The sequence below is a fragment of the Platichthys flesus genome, chromosome 4, assembly GCF_949316205.1.
Source record: "Platichthys flesus chromosome 4, fPlaFle2.1, whole genome shotgun sequence".
Lineage (NCBI taxonomy): Eukaryota > Metazoa > Chordata > Actinopteri > Pleuronectiformes > Pleuronectidae > Platichthys > Platichthys flesus.
This window is the reverse complement of record NC_084948.1, coordinates 26,294,488-26,313,298: the sequence shown is the minus strand read 5'-3', so window position 1 is coordinate 26,313,298 and position 18,811 is coordinate 26,294,488. Positions and strand designations below refer to the sequence as shown.

General features: G+C 45.5%; 3 protein-coding genes across 4 annotated transcripts; 1 reads left to right on the top strand and 2 right to left on the bottom strand.

Annotated features, from left to right (window-relative positions):
* Positions 1–2,406: 2,406 nt before the first annotated feature.
* Positions 2,407–5,630, bottom strand: foxa3 (forkhead box A3). Its single transcript, XM_062385607.1, has 2 exons — positions 5,160–5,630; positions 2,407–3,938 (listed from the first exon to the last, which is right to left on the bottom strand). Exons 1-2 carry the CDS (start codon positions 5,229–5,231, stop codon positions 2,607–2,609), a joined length of 1,404 nt encoding a protein of 467 aa, XP_062241591.1. The 5' UTR covers positions 5,232–5,630; the 3' UTR covers positions 2,407–2,606.
* A 3,942-nt stretch (positions 5,631–9,572) lies between these two features.
* Positions 9,573–14,564, bottom strand: irf2bp1 (interferon regulatory factor 2 binding protein 1). Of its 2 annotated transcripts, none has more exons than XM_062385605.1 (3): positions 13,301–14,564; positions 12,820–13,158; positions 9,573–12,522 (listed from the first exon to the last, which is right to left on the bottom strand). In XM_062385605.1, the coding sequence occupies exons 1-2, from the start codon at positions 14,302–14,304 to the stop codon at positions 12,864–12,866; spliced, it is 1,299 nt and encodes a 432-aa protein (XP_062241589.1). In that variant the 5' UTR covers positions 14,305–14,564; the 3' UTR covers positions 9,573–12,522; positions 12,820–12,863. The 2 variants fall into 2 exon arrangements, with proteins under 2 accessions (XP_062241589.1, XP_062241588.1); XM_062385604.1 differs by having other exon boundaries at positions 12,824–13,158; positions 13,301–14,562.
* Positions 14,565–14,620: 56 nt separating this feature from the next.
* polr1g (RNA polymerase I subunit G) lies at positions 14,621–17,447 on the top strand. Its single transcript, XM_062385606.1, has 3 exons — positions 14,621–14,892; positions 15,496–15,643; positions 15,806–17,447. Exons 1-3 carry the CDS (start codon positions 14,814–14,816, stop codon positions 16,569–16,571), a joined length of 993 nt encoding a protein of 330 aa, XP_062241590.1. The 5' UTR covers positions 14,621–14,813; the 3' UTR covers positions 16,572–17,447.
* The last annotated feature ends 1,364 nt before the right edge of the window (positions 17,448–18,811 follow it).

Genomic DNA, 18,811 nt, shown 5'->3' with positions numbered 1-18,811 from the left:
CAGTGTCGTTGTGTTACCAGTTAATTTGACTGAACTATGTTTTTATTCATGAATTCATCGTCTGCAACATTTGAAATATGGATCAGGAATTTTAAACAACTGTCAATCTGCAGATTTCTATATTTCAGCTGCTGTTTTCCAGCTTTTCAGTCCGACAGCATCTTTGACACGTTTAGAGAAATTGTTCAATTTCACGTCTGCAGTTTTACTCGGGACGATCTGAAGATTAAAGACAAAAATATTCTGCTTCTGTTCTCCAGGTTGTGTTTTATTTATTTGTCTCTGGTCTTGCTTTTCCAGCGGTGGGTCAGAGGCAGGTCAGTCCCTTTTGTACTGGTCCGGGTCTTGCTGTGTGTTTGTGGGTGTTTGTCTGTGTGCGTGTCTGTGTGAGTGTGTGTGTGTGTGTGTGTGTGTGTGTGATGCTGCCTGTGCAGAGCTCTGCTTTGAGGCTCTCAGTGGGATCCAGCCGTGTTTAGTCTACCAGTCCGACATGTCACACACCACAGTCATTTGCTCAGGAGCTGTTTCAACAAGGCTCTGCTATTCCACGGCCTCGCCAGCCAGGTGAAAGAACCCGACTGATTGATTGAGACGTGTCGTCCACTCCACTCTGACTCCGTGATCGAGACCTTTTCCTGCTTTTAACCAAGTCGTTGGTAGAATATGTCGACAATGACTTCACCTTTAGTTCTGAGATTAAGAAGCTGGTCGCATAACAATTTCTTAAAACCTTTAAATACCTTGTTTTAACTACTTTTTTATTTCTATGTAAAATCTTGCAAAATGTAAAACAAACTTGTCCTAGTAAAAAGAGAAAGAATCAATGTCTGTGAAAATGTAAATTATTCTAGGGGCTCTACCAGGGCTGAGATGATTCTAGGGGCCTGTAACTGACAAGGGCCCCAATCAATTATATAACATAAGATACATTTCTTTAATCAAACAACCTACCATCATTAATAGAATAATTCTTTATACACCTGTTTAGTTATTAAGATATCAAACTGTAAACACTTAATTGAATCTATAACAGTTTAATTCTTGGGTGGCGTGTTGGGTGGTGACAGGGGCCCATGTAATTTCTTTTCACAAGGCCCCTATATCCCTGCCTCCGCCCCTGTCGAGCCAAAAGATGGAACAAGAAAATCAAACGCACAATTTTTTTTCTCCCCACATATTTTGCCTTTTTAATAAGAAAAAATGAAACATGAATCATTTTCAGCACAATTAAAACCAAATGACAACAAAAAAACAACAATATATTATATCAGCACACGTTCAAAGTTCGAGAAGGACCATAGCTTAAATAAAAAGACAGGAACTAAAATCTGCTCCACACTGAGGACGCCGGCGTGTGACCTGAGACTCGTGCGTCCTCTGAGGAATCCTTCAATAGATCATGGATACATTGATCTCTTATCAGAGCGGCAGGTGAGGACAGCGGGGGTTAGTCCACGCCCTCGGACATTGTTACACTGATCCCATGGAGCCGAGGCATTGACGGTGTAAGGGGTCGCTCTAAGTATTGTTGTAACACACACACACACATGCACACACACACACTATCAGCCCACCTGACCACTGGGAGCTCCATAGTGCAAAGTACTGTATGTAAATCCTCCCATAGTGCATCTCTCCTCCCCTCCGCTGCTTCAGTAACTGACTGCACTCCCCCGTGCACCTCACCCGCCAGCTGTTGAGTGTCTCCGGTGGTGGTGAAGCTTTCGGCTCCGACGCTCTCGTCTACGTTACAACAGGAAATGATTCGGACAGAAAACACAACATGCTTTTTTTTTAAAGATTTTTTTTTAACCACAGTTTCTTTGCCTCTTTCCTTCTGGCTGCAGATTATTGTTTGTCTGTCTCCTTTTGTGCTCCAGCAACATTGAAATGGCTTTTTTTCTTTTTCTTCATATCAAACAGAACCTACAAATCATTTTTTTGGGGAAAAGTAAAGACTTCACGAGCTACGTTTGCATTTGACGGACGCCTGACGGAACAGAAATGACGGAACATGAAGTGAAAAGCTGTAACAAAACAAAAATATGTACTAAACTGTCTCCCGCTGCAGTAACACCTGCCTGAAGCAGTAACCTGAAACTTCTTCTTTCCTCACATTTGGGTTGTAACTGGCTGACAGAGCACTTTACAAGATATATTAAAATTTATTCCCTTCATAAATAAATGCAAGTAATCCTTTTTTCCCCCACATTAGTTCTATTTACATTTTGTACAAAGCCAATTTAACCGAGCACAGAGCTCCTGCACACGGACGGGTCAAGTGTCTTCATCGTCAGTTCAGACTTCTCAACGTCCAGCTTCACTTCTCTTTCCTCCATGTAACCAAACCCATGTTTGCACGTTCATCAGAAGCTGGTAAAAGACCCCCCCTCCCCCCGCCCCCCCCCCCCCAAAAAAAACTGTTCTTTGGTCCCGCAAACACGGCGGCCATTTTAGATGTGAGTCTCTTTCAAGGCCGCTGGACGAGCGCCAGAGAGGGAGAGAGAAAGGAAGAGGAAAATAAAGAGAGCTGGGGTGTCCATTTTAGAAAAGGCAGAGCTAAAAGAGAAGTCTCCATCTTGGCTCACCAGGTGTGTGTGTCCACATTAGGAGGCGTTGAGCACCGAGCGGCTGTACAGAGTTTGGTAATAAGCACTTGAGTCCATGGCCACCGGCCCGGGGCTGTCGTAGATCTGCTTGGCTCCCACAGGAGTGGCGCCCGTGTAGCTGTTGTAGGCCATCACCTGGTCCTGGTAGGACTTGAGGTCCATCTTCTGCTCGTTGGACATGAGGTTGGTGATGGAGAAGGGGTGGTTGAAGTTGTAGTGGGGGTCCAGGGACTTGAGGGCGTCGCTCTGTAGCTCCATGTGCTGCTGCATGGCGCTGGGCAGGAGGTGGGGGCCACCCACTAAGGAATGGGAGTGGAGGAGCGGGTTGGAGGAAGCCGAGGAGGTGCCAGAGAGGGACATGGAGGATGGAGGGATGGAAGAGGAGGTGGAAGAGGAGGGAGGCAGGGAGATCGGTGGGCTGTGGAGGTGAGAGGACAGCACAGGGCAGTCTAGTGGAATCAGGGAGCTTCGGGGGTGCGGCTGGTCGTCTGAGGAGCCCGGGTGGGAGTTGTCTGAGTGAGCGGAGTCAGCTCCGTCGGATCCTCCTGTGGGGCTGTGATCCTCCCCCAGGTGATCTCCACTGTGCCCTCCTTTCCCTGAGCCCCCCTCCTGGCTCTTGCCTCCTTTCTTTGCCAACTTGTCCTCGATCTTGAAACGCTTCTGGCGCCTCAGGTAGCAGCCGTTCTCGAACATGTTGCCTGACTGTGGGTGCAGAGTCCAGTAGGAGCCTTTGCCCGGCTTGTCTGGCGAGCGAGCCACCTTCACAAAGCAGTCGTTGAAGGAGAGCGAGTGGCGGATGGAGTTCTGCCAGCGCTGCTGGTTCTCGCGGTAGTAGGGAAACAGGTCCATGATCCACTGGTAGATCTCGTTCAGGGTGAGCATCTTGCTGCCGCTCTGCTGGATGGCCATGGTGATGAGCGAGATGTACGAGTATGGCGGCTTAGCGTGGGTCAGGGAACGCCGGTAGGGCTTGGGGGGAATCTCCTTGGGCCCGGCCCGGCTCAGGGTCCCGGTCGAGGGGTATCCCAGCTGGCTCATGGACTGGCCCATGTTCTGGTAGTGGGTCAAGCCCAGGGAGCTGGATCCACCAGGGCCCAGCTGACCGAGAGAGCTCGTGCTGAGGGAAGAGGCCACCGGGGAGAGGGACATGTGGCCGGGCCCGGCTCCCATGGAGGCCAGTGGGGAGTTGCTGAGGCTGGAGCTGGGGTACGCCATGTTCATGCCTGCGGGGGAGGCGGTGGCTGGGTTCAGGTTGATGTAGCTGTTGATGGAGCCCATGGAGCCCATGGAGCCCAGACCTGAGTTCATGGTGCTGGGAGAGGAATACATCTGGAACAGAGAGAAACAACATCTGGTTACTCACAAGAAACTTCACACACGTGCAACAAAGAGTTCAACAGTGTAATTTCTAATAAACAAATTCAAAAAAAAATCTAATATTGATCTTTAATTTAATTTGCAATCATTTAAAAAACAATCACAGAAAGAGTTCTGTTCTGACGGTTTGATTTAAATTATTTTCTCAGGTAGAATCCGCTGTTAAAAGTGAAGAGAAAACGGTTCGACTGGAAGAAGGAGACTTCTTATCAATGCACAAAGAGGCTCTCAGTGAGCGGGGAGGACATGGATTTCACACCGAGATGTTAACCTGAAAATGCGTAAAAGCGCGTCACGGTGCCCCTGGGTTCAGACGGCCTCCTCCGCTGCTCCCGTGGAAAAAACACGCTGTCCAGCATTCGAGATCAAATAGAGGAGTTTTATTTTTCCATTCTCTATTTATTACGTTTCGAAAAAAAAGTGTTAATTACACGAATTGTCTCTTTGAATCAAATCTGTAAAAGCTTTAAGAAAAATTTCGTTGTTTTTAGATCCGCAGGGGGACAGGAGGTATCTCGGCTCGTTTACTGATCGTTGGTTAAATATTATCAGAGTCTTTCTTCTCAGTAATTTCATCAGGTCGAACTGAGGTGAGAACTGAAGCTGCTGATAAAATTAACTCTGACTGAATTAAAACATTTAGACTGCGACACAATGAGAGAAGAAGGAGGAGGAGGAAGAATAATGATTATTTAAACTATCGAGTAAAAACATCTGCTTGAAGCCTATGATGTAAACTTTGGATTAAATAAATAATTAAAAGTAGAACTTATTGTTTTATTTGCTTCATATTATTAGTAACTGCTGCTGCAATGATTTTAAATATTTTGTATTTGATTTATTTTATAAAATTGTTTTTCAAATAATAATTGTCCTTCCTCCTCCGTCACATTAATTCTTATTTTATCACAAGTTAATTTAATTCTTATTCTACTCCTGCATAGTTTCCAGGCTAGGTTAAGGTTTTAATATGAAGTCTTTTTCAATATTGTTTTAGATGCGATCAGAATAAGATCGAGTCCTTCTGTGCGCAAACAAAAATCTGTCACGACTCTTCCACCTGATTCCAGATGGAAAGTGAGACACAGACCTACTTCATGAAGACATTTAGATTCATATTCATACAATACATTCTAGTTTGAAAGTTCTGTGTATGTGTGAACGCGTCCTTACCTCGCTGGCCTCGCTGTAGAAAGTATTCCACTCTGGCAGATCATGGGTTTCCATCTTCACAGAGCTCAACATCCCCAACACAAACCTCTGGAGGATGAAAGTCGTATCTCTGACACGTTTGAGGGAAAAATCTATTTCTTTAAAAAAACTAATTAAAAAAATAAATATAAAATCCGTCGCAGAGTTTGAAGATTTCGGGGGGGAAAATCCAGACGGGGATTTTCCTCCTTTGCCCAAGAACGAAGGAGAAAAGATCTCGAACCAAAAAGAAAAACCGGAGAGGAATAAAAAGTGAAGAGCCTTTCTGCTCCTGGAATAGTAAAGTCAATATTTCTTATTTGTCACTCATCCATCGTTTCATAACCTGGCTCGTTAGGTCTCAGCAGCGTCTGTCCCGTGTCTCTCTCGATGGACCGGGGGCCTCGGGACGCAGGCGGAGCTGTTGCGCGCAAATACAGTAAAGAAACTTGGACGCGCTGGTCTTATACGGAGCCACCGGGCCCCGCCCCGCTCCTCGCATTTGAATACGGTGTTAGGATCCAGGAAGGGCCCCGCAAAAAGGCCGATATGGCCCCCTGGCGTGCTGTATATTGGCCCTGCGGCTGCACGGGGGCCACCCGGACCACTGACTGTCTCACAGGGGTTTCAGGAACAGCGATGAGCGCTTCATTTTCTAAGTGAACTTCGTCCTAGGGAAGTGTTAATATGGTCAGAGGGGGAATAACTGTAGATGTAAAAACTCTGTGTTTGGGCAATAGAAAACACAATTAAAAATTAGCAATCATATGATTCAAGTAAACAAAACTACTTTTTATTTATTTTATAAATTCCAATTTATCTGGAGTTTGTTGGGAAAATAAAATAAATGTTGCTTGAAAAAGAGAAGTTCTGATGTTTCGTTTGATTTGGCAAAGATCTACTGTAGAGTTTGATTGGGGGTGTGGAGTGAGTTTTTGAGGTGTGTGTGTGTGTGTGTCTGCGTTCAGGGGTGTGAAAGTGGTTAATTCCCCCGGCTATCACTTTTCTGGGCGCTGAGCCTTTTAACACGTTCCTCCCGGGGCTCAATTGTAAAAACCGCCAAACTTATTTCAGATTCTGGTCTTTGATAGTCAAATATTTCCCCGATAGTCATGAAAAACCACGAATATTTGACTATCAGAACAAGATCAGATAATCAGAGATCCTAATCAGAAAAATGCAAACCCCTTCTGTTCCCACCGCCACATTCCCAAAGGAATACAAAAACTGACCCCCCCCCCCCCCTCCCTAGTGTGTTACTGCTGCAGCAAAAAGTGAAATAAGATCAATATTAAAAACTTAGAGCATAAAAAGACAGAGTGTGCTTGCTGCGTAAAGGAACGCGCTTGTTTCAATAAACAACCATTCGTCTCGACTGGATTCTCCTGTGCGTAATTTGTGCGTAAATGTGGAACGGTTGAAAACGACCTCGTCCTTTCTCCGCGACCCGACGCACAACAATAAATAATGTAATCCCGGTGTAACGCACAGGGCCCGAATACACATCAGGCCTCGGAGCAGACGGAGGCCTGTGAATGTCAATGCCTCCGCCTAATGGCCGCTCAATGGAGATGTAATTGATGCGCAGGCGGGAGGTCGATGGGATTAGACGGTGAGAAAAAAAGGAAATAAGAAATAACAGGAAGGAGCATCAGCGCGCACACGCAGCAGAGGCACCGGGCAGAAAGGGTCGAGTGTTAAACCAGCGGCTCGATGTGGGAAAACAGAGACTTTATGAGATGTGAACATTTATTGTATAGATTTCTGCAGCGTTCAGTTGTGTTGCCTTCATGTAAATCGGCGTCTTCAGGACATTTTGTTCGTGCTGGGAGGTTTTTCTGTGATAATCAATGAGATGAGGCTTTTTCCTCAAACCCTCAGAATGTCCATCCACGTCTTCATCGTGATGTTTCAGCTCCGAGTTAGAACTGCACCGACCTCGTCAATCAGACTCTCCGCAGGACTTCACCTGCAGGAGTCTGGACGATCATCGCCTGTTTGCAAAAGGCTGTGAAGTCGATTAACACGCGGGATGAGCTCACACCTCAGTGTCTGTAATGATGTAATTAGGCCTGAAAGAGACGAGCTTTCTTCATCCGCACGGAGAAGCAGCTGCAGATTAAAGCTTGATCAACTTTGACCTCCAGCGTCTTCAGACATCCTCACACAGTTGACGCACTAAAACACAGGAGAAGCGTGATTATCACCGAGGAAGCGTCACATGGGAATAAACGGATTTCTTTAAGTTCTGCGTCAAAAGCCAGAGCTGCGTTTTAATTCGACAGTTTACAGATGAGCTTGTCTTTCAGTTCCTTCATCAGCTTTAAGGGAACAAATGTCTGTACTCCTTCAGAGGGTTTCCTCAAATTGATGATAACAAGATCTCTCGCATGCTCAGAGATCAGTTTTGGAGGTGATACCAGTTTGGTTCAGCTGTGACTTCACAATGATTTCACGACGTGGAAGGTGACACAGCATCGAACCTGTGCAGCTTCGAAGAGAGAAATGGTTAAACGAGTTCCTGACATGTGTTCGCTCCTCTGTGCAGTATGATAAACATTAATTTGAAGGATGCTGGTTTGGGTGTTTTGTTCATGACGCATCAAGCCTCCTCCTCCTCCTCCTCCTCTCCTCTCAGTACGCAGGTGATTGGTGTAATGCCCCCCCCCCCCTCCAAACTTACATGTAGTCATATCCTCTCTCTGCGGGCAGTTTTTCATGCCAATGGCTCCTCCATCGTCCATTAACACCTCTTTAATTGGTTTAACAAAAGCTGTAACGAGCTGCGCCTAATGGAGGAAACGACAGATCGGAGCACGACGGTCATACAGTGGGGAGGAATAACTTCACCCCCCCCCCCCCGTCCCCCCGTCCCCGTCCCCCTTCCCTCCATATTAACTTCTTCTTCACCATTAAAATCAGCAGCTTCAGCATTAAGAGTCTAATATTCTACCCACGTTGCTTTGAATCAGGAGTTTGGTTTGATGCTGATTGTGATTCATACTTGAGACAGATTTGTGAAAAAAGGATTTTAAGTTGTAGTTCTGTTTCGCCTTCATGTAATTAAAACGTAATCTGAGGTTTGTTGGTTTTACAGACCATAATATCCTGAATCTGATAAAACGTGATTCAATCATCAATCCGCTCAGCAGCTTCTGGGCCTTCAGAGAGTTGAAGAGCGCCATCGTGTGGCCACCACCGAACAGAAGCGTTAGACCTGCACGGGCTGTCTTTGGACCATTGGAAGGTTTAATTATTAAAATAAAGTCCTGAGGAACAGAAAATATTTTTTAATAATTATTGGAAAATAAATTACTTTTTATAGAAGTTTTGAACTTGTAAATTGTGTTACATGCAGTATATTAGATCGTAGTGTGTATACTGTATAGATAGATAATACAATTTACCCACTTTTACAGAAAAAAGGTTTTTACATTTCATAATAAAAGTAAGCTTGCTACATACTTCTAGGGTTTTCTATAGTTTATTCCTCTTGTAAAAGTATAATCTAATATTTTATTAAGATTTATATACAATACAATCTGTTAGATACCTTTGTGAGCATCTGTTTCCCACCGAACAACTTCTCATCCACACAGGTTTAAGTTATCTTTCAATACTGTTTGTATTCTCTTCGGTTTATTCTTGGGTTTTTCTCCCCTCTAGGCTCTTGAGTATTATTTGCCTGTTTGGTGTAATTAGGTGAATTAAGTAAATCAGCCGGTACTTTCACTGTTTGACTGGAGCCTGGATTTTTAGTTTCTTACAAACACATTTTAATTTATCTTGTTGATCAACAAGTCATGAGGCTCAAAGCTGCTGGAACAAGACAAAGTTCACCTGGTACATCAACTCCTACTCAGATGTGAAGGCTCCAGATCTAAATGTTCCTCATTCTGGTTTGAGGAGATGCTGAGATCATGAATCCAAAACAGCCTGAGACCCCTGAAAAAAAAAAAAGTCTTCACACATGATGGTCTGAATTTAATTCTGGTAGAGAAATACCAAACCCATTTATTGCTTTCTAGTTAAAACACAGGAACACGTAAAAGAAGATTGACTCCAATCCCAGGCCTGCATCAGCCTTTCAGAACCCACCATGACAATATGTGTATTAAAAGGTAAATTCTCAGAAACCAAACAGGATATTAATATCTTAACGTCGTCTATCGTAGTTCAAGTCCTGAGGAAAATCTGTTTTTTATTGTGGCAGTGAGGCCGAACACTGAGAAATAGGATTGTTGTGTTAACATGGATTCATTAAACAACATACATAAAAAGGTTTATGAATTCCAACAGAGAAATCTTGATATTTACACATCTATAAAGTAATTCTTCATTAACAAATTATTGGATGTGATTTAACCTCAAACCAAAGAACCAGAGAGACAAGAGCAAGTTTCCATCCCATTTATTCCTGGTTTCTATTTTGTACATGAAGCTACAATAAAACCAACAGATCTAAAAATATCAAATGAAAAGAAACAGAAAGAGAGAGAGAGAGAGAGAGATAAAGAGACCATATCCAAACAAAGGACGGCCTTCATACTTTTACAAAGGCTTCTGATAAAAGCAAAAGCCGTCTTATGGCGATTGAAGGGAAACAGATTCAGGTTAATCATTGACGAGACAATAAAAAAGCCATTGCACTCTACTTCCCCTGAGGTTCCCAGACACACACACACACACGCACACACATATACAGAGACACACACACACACAGACGGTAAACATTTAAAAAAGGCACTTAACAAGGGATTGCATGATGTATCAGTGCATATTAAACTTAAATTCCACTTCTTCAAAGGACATTTCTGGAGGACACACCTCCTCAGTGGGAGATTCTCTCAGTATCGAAGGCCTAGATTAGGTTTCTGTTCAATACTGTAGACTCTTACATGTAAACTCCCACAGGAACAGTGGACCTGCATCCGCCTGTGTACTCTACCGGCTTGATGAAGGGAGCCAGTGACGACCTGGCCAAGAAATATAGCAATATATATAAATCTTATCATAAAACATTTACATCCAGAAACATCCGGTTGGACATAAAATGACCTTTGGTTTGTGTGTGTACGGGCGAGTACACGCACACATAAAGAGAGAAACCACCAAAAAACTAATCCCTGGTAATATGTGGAGACTTAACTGGTGGATTGTTCAATTTAGGAAATTATTTAAAGTGTAATTTGTCTATTTTAATGTGACAAATAGGATTAGAAGACTTGTTCGCTGAAATGTTTTTGAGCTGCGAGAGGAATTGATTTCCAGTGATGTAGTGGAGCGAGATAATATGTCAACAATTTGGAAATATTCCAAGGTGGAAGTGCACTTTACCAGATATTCAAAGCAAGTAATTCCTATATTTACTCATCTGTGTGATTTTTTCGTTCTTGGTTATAAACATACAGCTGTTAAAGTACATTTTGTATGTATATATATATATATATACATTTTGAAGTATCAGAATCGGTATCAGGAAAGGAAAAATGGTAGTGGAACATCTGTAATTATTAAGTATGAAAGGAAAGCAAACTAAACAAACTTTGTCTAAGATTAAAAGTTCAAATGTTCTTATGAATAGTGATTCAATAGAAGTTTTCTTGTTTGAGAGAAACGGGTATTAAATCGTTGTAGGTGGGTTCTCCCTTTAAAAAACAAAGGGTTTAAGAAATGAGACGCAGTCGTCTTTAATTACATTTTCCAAACTGTTGCATATACCATGACTAAGGATTGCACATACATACTATTATGGGTCTATACAGTTTAGAACATTTAATATTCTAGTAAAAAATATAGTCCTAGGTCTATCAATAGATATCTTCATATACATTCGGGGTACAGCGTACGCTGGGTTGCATCGTGTATGAAACACAGAGTTTGTGTTGCTGCTCGATGCTCAGACACACAAACCGCTTGTTTCTGCTCAGCAAACATTCTCGTCTCTCTGGGTCAAAGTCAGCTTCGCTTAAAGTGGACGATAAAAACAACCCAGAGAGAAACTGGCTTTCCTGTCCCCAGCTCGAGTGGGTTTGCACGAGCAGCTCGTGTTTTCGTGGAGTTCTTTCTTTTCAATTAGTTTGAAAAATACACCAGGACATTGATTCAGTCTTATCTGTGTTTCAGATACACGCTGCTGTCACTGCTGTCAATTTCTTGTCAATTAAGCACAAATGTTTAAAATAATGTCTTTTTTGTCTTAGACAGATCCTTAGGCCAGTTTGTTCATTAACGAGGATACACAACAACCGGGGCTACTGCATTTGTAATGTTCGTGTTGGAACCAATGACGATTTTGTGCTTTCTCGTGCAAACACAATATTGAATGAACCGTTAACAACTAACACTGGACAGGGGCTACTTAGTGCGAGTGTGGGAAGGGTTATATGAAACAGAAAATATCCCCAACAAGCTACAGGACGCAGTTAGAGCTAGCTACCATGAGCAGATAAAATCAATCCCAGCTCAGGGCTTCTTTGACACATGCACTAACGCCCTGAACCTTTCTAGACATAACCTGGAGGAGGTGGACGCATCAAAGCAAAGGTCACAGAGCATAACATCTAATGTCTGATCGAGTCGGTTGTTTGAATAGAGCAGAGGATCGTCTAAAGAAATCACAGCCGGCGAGCAGACACATCCATGACATTAACATCCTGCCTCCTGAACTCCAGCGAGTCAAATCCACATGTGAACGCCTCTCACACAAACAGCTTCCAGTTTGTGAAAACCAGGACAGATTAATGAATGTGTGGCCATAGGGAGACAAATTGAGACATTCAGCTCTGTTGTGTTGATGTTTGCTTATTAAAGTGCATCTGGAAGATTTTGCTTTCTTTGTAGAAAAGTGGGACATCTTGCTGAAAGCTGGTGAAGTCAATCACCTGTTGGAACCAGCCACTGTGAACTCTACACAAGTAGCCACTGCTCAGTTGTTGATTGGTCCAGAATATGGGATGGTGATGAATGGATATACTCAGTCACACATTCACTGTCTTGATAAAGATCTGTGCTGTTTTTCCAGAGGGGGGGGGGGGGGGCTCCGGCCGTCCAGGATGCACCGAGACAATTGATTTCACATTCTCATTATATCAGAATGCCTGAATTTACATTAGAAGTTGGCGAAGTCGACCTTTGTTTAGATAATTAAAAACAAAAATAAAAAGCAGTAATGACAATTTGTGAAGGCAGCCTATGCAACTCCAGTCTGAACAAGTGGGTGGGGGTTGTGTGAGTAGGTGGAGATTAGACCTGTGTAGTGGAGTTTTACTGTGAGTCGCTGTGTTTACTCCTCTGGATGTCTGAGGTGCAGATCAGCCTTCTCCTCGTGGTGTGGGATACGACTCTGAGGTGACAAAAAGCAACAAAGACATGGTATTTAATTACACATCACTATCAGATGATGGCTCCTTATTAATACGTCTTTAAACTACATCTTTGCAGCCTGACTGATCTTTTCTAGCTACGATTTAATTTGTTATTACAAAATCCTGCAGAACCTGGATGATAAAACTTTGGTGATTTGATAACTTGCTTTCAGAGATTTATCTCAGCAAACTACTTGAAAACTAAAAAAGGTTAACTAAGGAGCGTTCTGGTAAGAGGCTCCAGGTGTCAGATGAGTGGTCGGATGTCTGAGGACCTGCCTGTTGCTGTGTTGGGTCTTGGCTTCAATGGAAATCCCCATCACGTCTCTCTCTCTTTCTTAACAGCGATGTCTCCGTTCCCAGATCCGCCTCCGCTCCCTGGCCCGGACGTATTGGCAGGAGCAGGTCCGGGCCCTGACCCGGCTCCAGGTGCAGGAGCTGCTGCAGGGCCTGCTCCACCAGTGCCCAGTATCGTGGAGACCTCTCCCTGCATGAAGGCCCAAGGGGGGCTGTTGGGAGAGTTATCCAGCGGACAGCGCTCTCCACTGGGGCAGTACACCTCCCCGTCTCCCCTCCGGCTCTGGATGTACACCCTGGTGCACGGGAAGCAGAACCTACATGTGGTGTAGGTAGACAAAGAACAAGGTATTACAACTTTCAGAGAGACACAAAGCCACTGACACAAATAAATTGTTATTTTAGTGTTAACCAAGTATTTGTTTTAGTCTAAACATAAAGACCAGCGTCTGCACAAACCTGTGGGCTGGCACTGATGGACACTGGACAAAGTGTGTGTCCTCCAGCCTCTCATGACACAAGGTGCAGGACAGGGTGTTTCCTGTAGAGAGGGTGCCGCTGGTGGTCGCTGATCCCAGCTCAGAGGCTCCGCTGTGGGGTAGCGCCGCAGCCGTGGTGGCCGCCTCTGCTGAGGAGCTGGAGCCCAGGAGCTCCGCACCGGACCTGGAGGTGAGGGGGCGCGGCTGCCTGGCTGGAGACGAAGCCGGCTTGGGGCTTGTCTGGCTCACACCTCCCGCCATGGAGGAGGACGAGGAGGTGGGGAGGCCGGCGCTCTTGCTGCTGCCGGCCACAGTGTGGACCTGGGTCTGGGTCTTGGGCTGATTCTGAGACGAGCTGAGCTCCCGCTCCAGCTCCGGGGTGATGAAGGGGGCGATCCCCATCCCTATACCCAGCTGCCTGCGGCTCATCTCGGCCAGCACCGGGGCGGGGAAGATCATGGTGCTGCTCATGGGGGCTGTCCTGGCGGTGAGACCAGTCGGCATGCCCGCGAGTAGCCCGTGGGGGATCCCTGCGATGCTCGTCACCAGACTGGGAGGGATGGCAGCCCCCAGCATGGGTCTCCGGCTGCCGCTGGGGCTCTGGCGGTTCAGCTCGGGAGGCGGCTGCCCGTCGCGGTGCAGCCCGTTGGGCGGCACGCGAACAGCGGCGCCCTCTGCTCTGCCCCCCCGGTCGAAGCGGTCCGCATGGGGCCTGCCCCCGTCTCCCGCCGCCTCCCCCCTCCCGGTGGAGCCGTGCTTGTTGGGCGAGGGACCGGGCGACCTGACGCTGCCGTCCTGCATCCCGTGGCTGCGCTTCAGCTGCCGGGCGCTCGCGATGAGGAACTCGATCTGGTTCGCCCCCTCGTAGTTGACGCAGCCGCGGCACACCACCTCGCTGAAGTCCCACACCACGGTCCAGGGCATCTTGGGCAGGTCGCACAGGTAGCACCACTGGCGCCTGGAGGAGGACGAGGGGGACGACATGGCTGCTCCAGGTAGCTAGCCTGCTAAGCTAGCAAGCGTTAGCTCGGTGACCCCGTTTGGCCTCACAGGTGCGCGCCGTCACGTGGCTGCGTTAGCGGAAGTGGAGACGCGTCAGAACATCGTTACGCATGACGCGGGGGGGAAATCGGCGCAGAGCTCCGCGGGGTTTTCGCTCTTTTCCGTCCGTTTTGTTTTGTTTATCTTCGGCCCTGATCCGCTGCTGTCACCCGCTGCTCCCAGCCGACGCCGCGACGTTACGTAACCCCGCGGGCGAGGTGCATCATGGGTGTTGTAGTGTCCCTCTCGTCATCTTCAAATCGCAAACAGATCCTCTGAACACGGCCTCGGAACTACAACCACCACCAGCACGGAAGTGACGTACCTAGCGGGTCGGAGTTCATCCCGTGACAACACATGTGCGTCTCCCCGCCGCAGCCACGAGTCCGCAGCCGGGAAACTGCTTCGCTTCAGCGGCTCGAGGCTCGTTTGCCCTAAAACAAGTTAACAAAATGCCCAAAGACGTGTCCTCTTCATCCGGTGAAGAGGAAGAGGAGTCTCCCGCTGCAGGAACACAACACAAAGCGCGAGGTGAGGTCACACGTCGAGCTGCTGCTTCTGAGAGATGCTACTTATCACTGCTAGTTGTGTTAGTTTCACGTTGTACTTAAATACCAATACACATTACTATATACTGTGACTTTCACTGTAACACTTTTATCTTTAACGTATCGATATAGTTTGAGTACATTGGCCATATTAGTTTTTTTGCTATTCTTTGTGTTTGTGTTGTACTTTTACTCATTTCATACTTTACTGAGTGTATTTACAATATTAAACACATTTATTTTGTTACAGCATCTTGCAAAGTGCTTCACAGACTTAAAAACAGAAAAATACATCACAATTTTTTTGGGATGTTTATCAGGTCTTCATCTTTCTCTCATGAAGAAGGTTTTTTGAAACTATAACCTTCACTCAATTCACTTCAATTGACGGATATGAACATTTGATATAATTTTGGCCACATCGTTCATTCCCAACCAGACTTTAGCTATTTTGCTCAAGATGACACTTGACATTGCTTTAAGCCAGAAACTTAAATCTTATTAATAACTAGTCCTCCTTGTTGTCCTTTGTGTTCTCTCCAATGTTGTTGATGAAATGATGAAGTGGTGCTTTTTGTCTCCACAGAGAACCAGAAGAAGTCCAGGTACCAGTGTCCTGCTGACTTTGTGTCTTTCTGCCACGCCCCCTGCAGCAGCACACAAACACAGAGTCTGAGCAACAACAAGAACGAGTTATGGCTCATTAAAGCTCCCGCCAACTTTGATCCAGAATGGTGGGTACAGTCTTCACCCTGTAAACGTGCACTGTCAAAACTTTTAAGTATATTTTATTCCTGACAGTTTACATGTGTAATTAATTTTTGCAGCAAGTGGAAAGAAGACTTTTCCCACATTGTTTGATGGTCCCTAACCACTTCTCTCCTCCCTCCGTCCAGTTTCAGTGGCATCAAGGTTCCTCTCTCAGGTCTGGAGACCGTGAAGGTTCCCTCAGCTGCAGCCGGGGCCACGACTGCCAGCAGCCAGAAGATCTACACCATCCTGGCGTCCTCCCACGGCACCTCAGAGCTCCACCTTCTCACCACAGACAAGCGGTCGTCGGATGGCGTTGCTTTCGCTCCTGCTTTTTCAGGCTTGATAAATGTGTGTGAGAGCTACGGGAACACCAGCGCTAACTGGGCTCCTCAGGTCATCCCCGCCGCTCCTGCACCCTCCATACCACCGGGGCTGAAGCAGCGATTCCAACCCTTTGGCAGTAGGACTCCCACGCTGACCCGTGTGGCAGAGAACGAGACGGACGGAGCCGCCGTCGGGCCCTCGTCTACGACCCTCCGGCCCCTGGTGGTCAAACGATCTATAGAGGAAGCAGGAAATGAGGAAGAGGGTGAGGGGAGGAGGAATAAGAAGAAGAAAAATAAAGAAAAGCAGATAAAGTTGGAGCGAGAGGAGTCGGAGGAGTTGGTCAAAGTGGAACCTGAAGCTGAAATTAAGGATGAAGTGATGACGGAGGTCCCAGAGGAGAAGAGGAAGAAGAAGAAGAAAAAGAAGGACAGGGAGCGAGAGGAAGTGGAGCCCAGTGTGGAGGTAAAGGCTGAAGAGGTAACGGTCAAATGTGAAGCAGTGGACACTTCGTATGGTGATGAAGGGGCAGGATCGGTGAAGAAGAAGAAAAAGAAGAAGAAAAGCAAAACTGAAGACGACTAGTCTGTTGTTGTCTTTAAGTTTTGTTGAGTTTTGACTTTCTGAAATCGCCTGGGAGTCCACTTCCTTCTGAAGTTGTTTTCAGGCATCAACTCTGGAGGATGTCCGAACCTCTGGCTCCAGACGTTCTCCCACACATTAACCACGCAGCATGAGATTCTCCACTGCCGTGACGCTGCCGTGGAGATCACGTGTTGTCGTTTACAGCTCATCGACACCAGCGTCCACTCTTCTCCCGCCGTGTTCTCACATCACCTCCCTCTAACATTGTCCAGAGTTTTTATTCGGGGCCTGTCAGGAGAAGCTCTGGAGTTTGTCTGGAGTTCAGTGCAGGTCTGAAATAAGCTTAATTCAAACCATGCTTTTGATAGTTGAGAGATTATATAAATCAGGACATTGTAATTTGGAAAAAAGGAGAAAATACATCTTGAATCCGTTAAATTCTGACACAAATTATAAAGTGGGTTCATTCCAGCATCTTCAAATCCAATGTTCATATAATCCTGAGCCCAGTTTGACACACGGAGCATGTGTGCAGCTGCAGGCGACGACGAGTGACGGGGAATGAGAGCGTACAGGAGGAATTTCTGTGTTTTCCACCGGGGTCTGTCAAGTCGTGGTCGATTGTGTGAGACTGTGTTTCTGTGTTTCTGTGTTTCTGTACATATTCACGTTACTGGGGGAAGTTACGTCACCAGTTTGGCTGCAGACTCAGAAAAACCCCAGAGCGGACACGATGACAGAATAATGGTTCTGTGTCACGTAAGGCTGTTAGTAGCTGGAGCTGAGTCACATGCTCTGCAGGAGTTACGTGTGTGCAGGGAAACACATGTTGGAGAACAAACTCCAAAAGTGATTAAAAGAACTGAAAGAACAAAACCGGTGGTGGGGTTTTTTTTTGTCGTGCACTCGGCTCCTGCCGGAGTTGGACGGCAGCAGAACATGTTCCTCTTCTAACACAGTGACTCCATCCAGAAGGAATGAATCTTGTACTTGTGTTGTAACTCTGTGGCTTTTATGTTGTGTAACAGCAGGAAGCAACAGTGTCTTATTTACAGGTCGGTAGTTTTCTACTAATCCGGAAAACAACATCAGAAGCAGCTGTGTCATCAGAGGAATACAAAGTTTGTGTTAGATAAACCAGAGAGTTCATGATTTCACAACACTCGCTACACAAGGCTCTGTTATTCTACTACTGCATTGAAATCTTGATGGATGAATGTTTCTCACTGAGCAGCGGCAGAAAATCAAATGAAACTATTTTCTCTACTAACAATCAAACCAGCGAAGGACTCTGGTCTTCCATGTAATGTGTGACCGGCAAAATATAATGATCTAAACGTCCATTTCAGTGGTGGAGGTGGAAGTACTGAAGCATTTTCCTGAGTAAAGTATAGTGCAAATACTTTTACTTCTAACTGGACTTAAAGTATTAAAAGTACTGAGTGGATTTACCTAATGCGTGGTTTGCTCTGGTTAAAGGAGTCAGAGTCTATTGTTACCTGCTCTGATTGGATCGTGCACCAGCATCACTCTTTTTATTGAATATTTTTTAAATATAAAACTGAGCATGTAAGAAGACACATTCTGAGATATGGAAAGAACAGATATTTGCTGATATATGTTGAGTAAAAGGGAAATGTACCTGAAAATAAATCTACTTAAGCAAAGTACAGAAACATGACCAAGTGCTAAGTACAGTAACAAAGTAAAAGCGCTTATCTACATCCCAGCACTTTATGTTTAATTTATTTTACACGACTCAAACTAAGCAGGAGCCCATCTTGTTTAAAGCTCTCAGCTCACTGAAAGTCATATTTTAAACAAACTGCACCTTTGCACAAAATATTGGAACGCGATTGGTCGGCAGAGAAAGAGCCCCACATGGGAAGTCCAGTATTTGATCCGTAGGATGGATGTGGCACGAGTATAACTTGTAACATGAGGTTTGGATGATTTCCCAGAACATAGTTCACAGAGGATTCACTAAATTCTCTGTGCACAGTTATAAGTTACGAGAGACCTTGACCTCTCCTCTTCACTTGTCTCGTAGATCTTAAATCGTGGTGGTGGAGGCATTTGATTGTGTATTATGATCACAACCAGATAACTCAGACACACAATATGCCTACTCACATATTCTACCATCGTTGGCTTCACCGCTGTCATCACATTACTGCTCCCTCCATCTGTCAGACACTTTTCTTTTTGTATAAATACTTCAAACACTGATTCACCTCTAC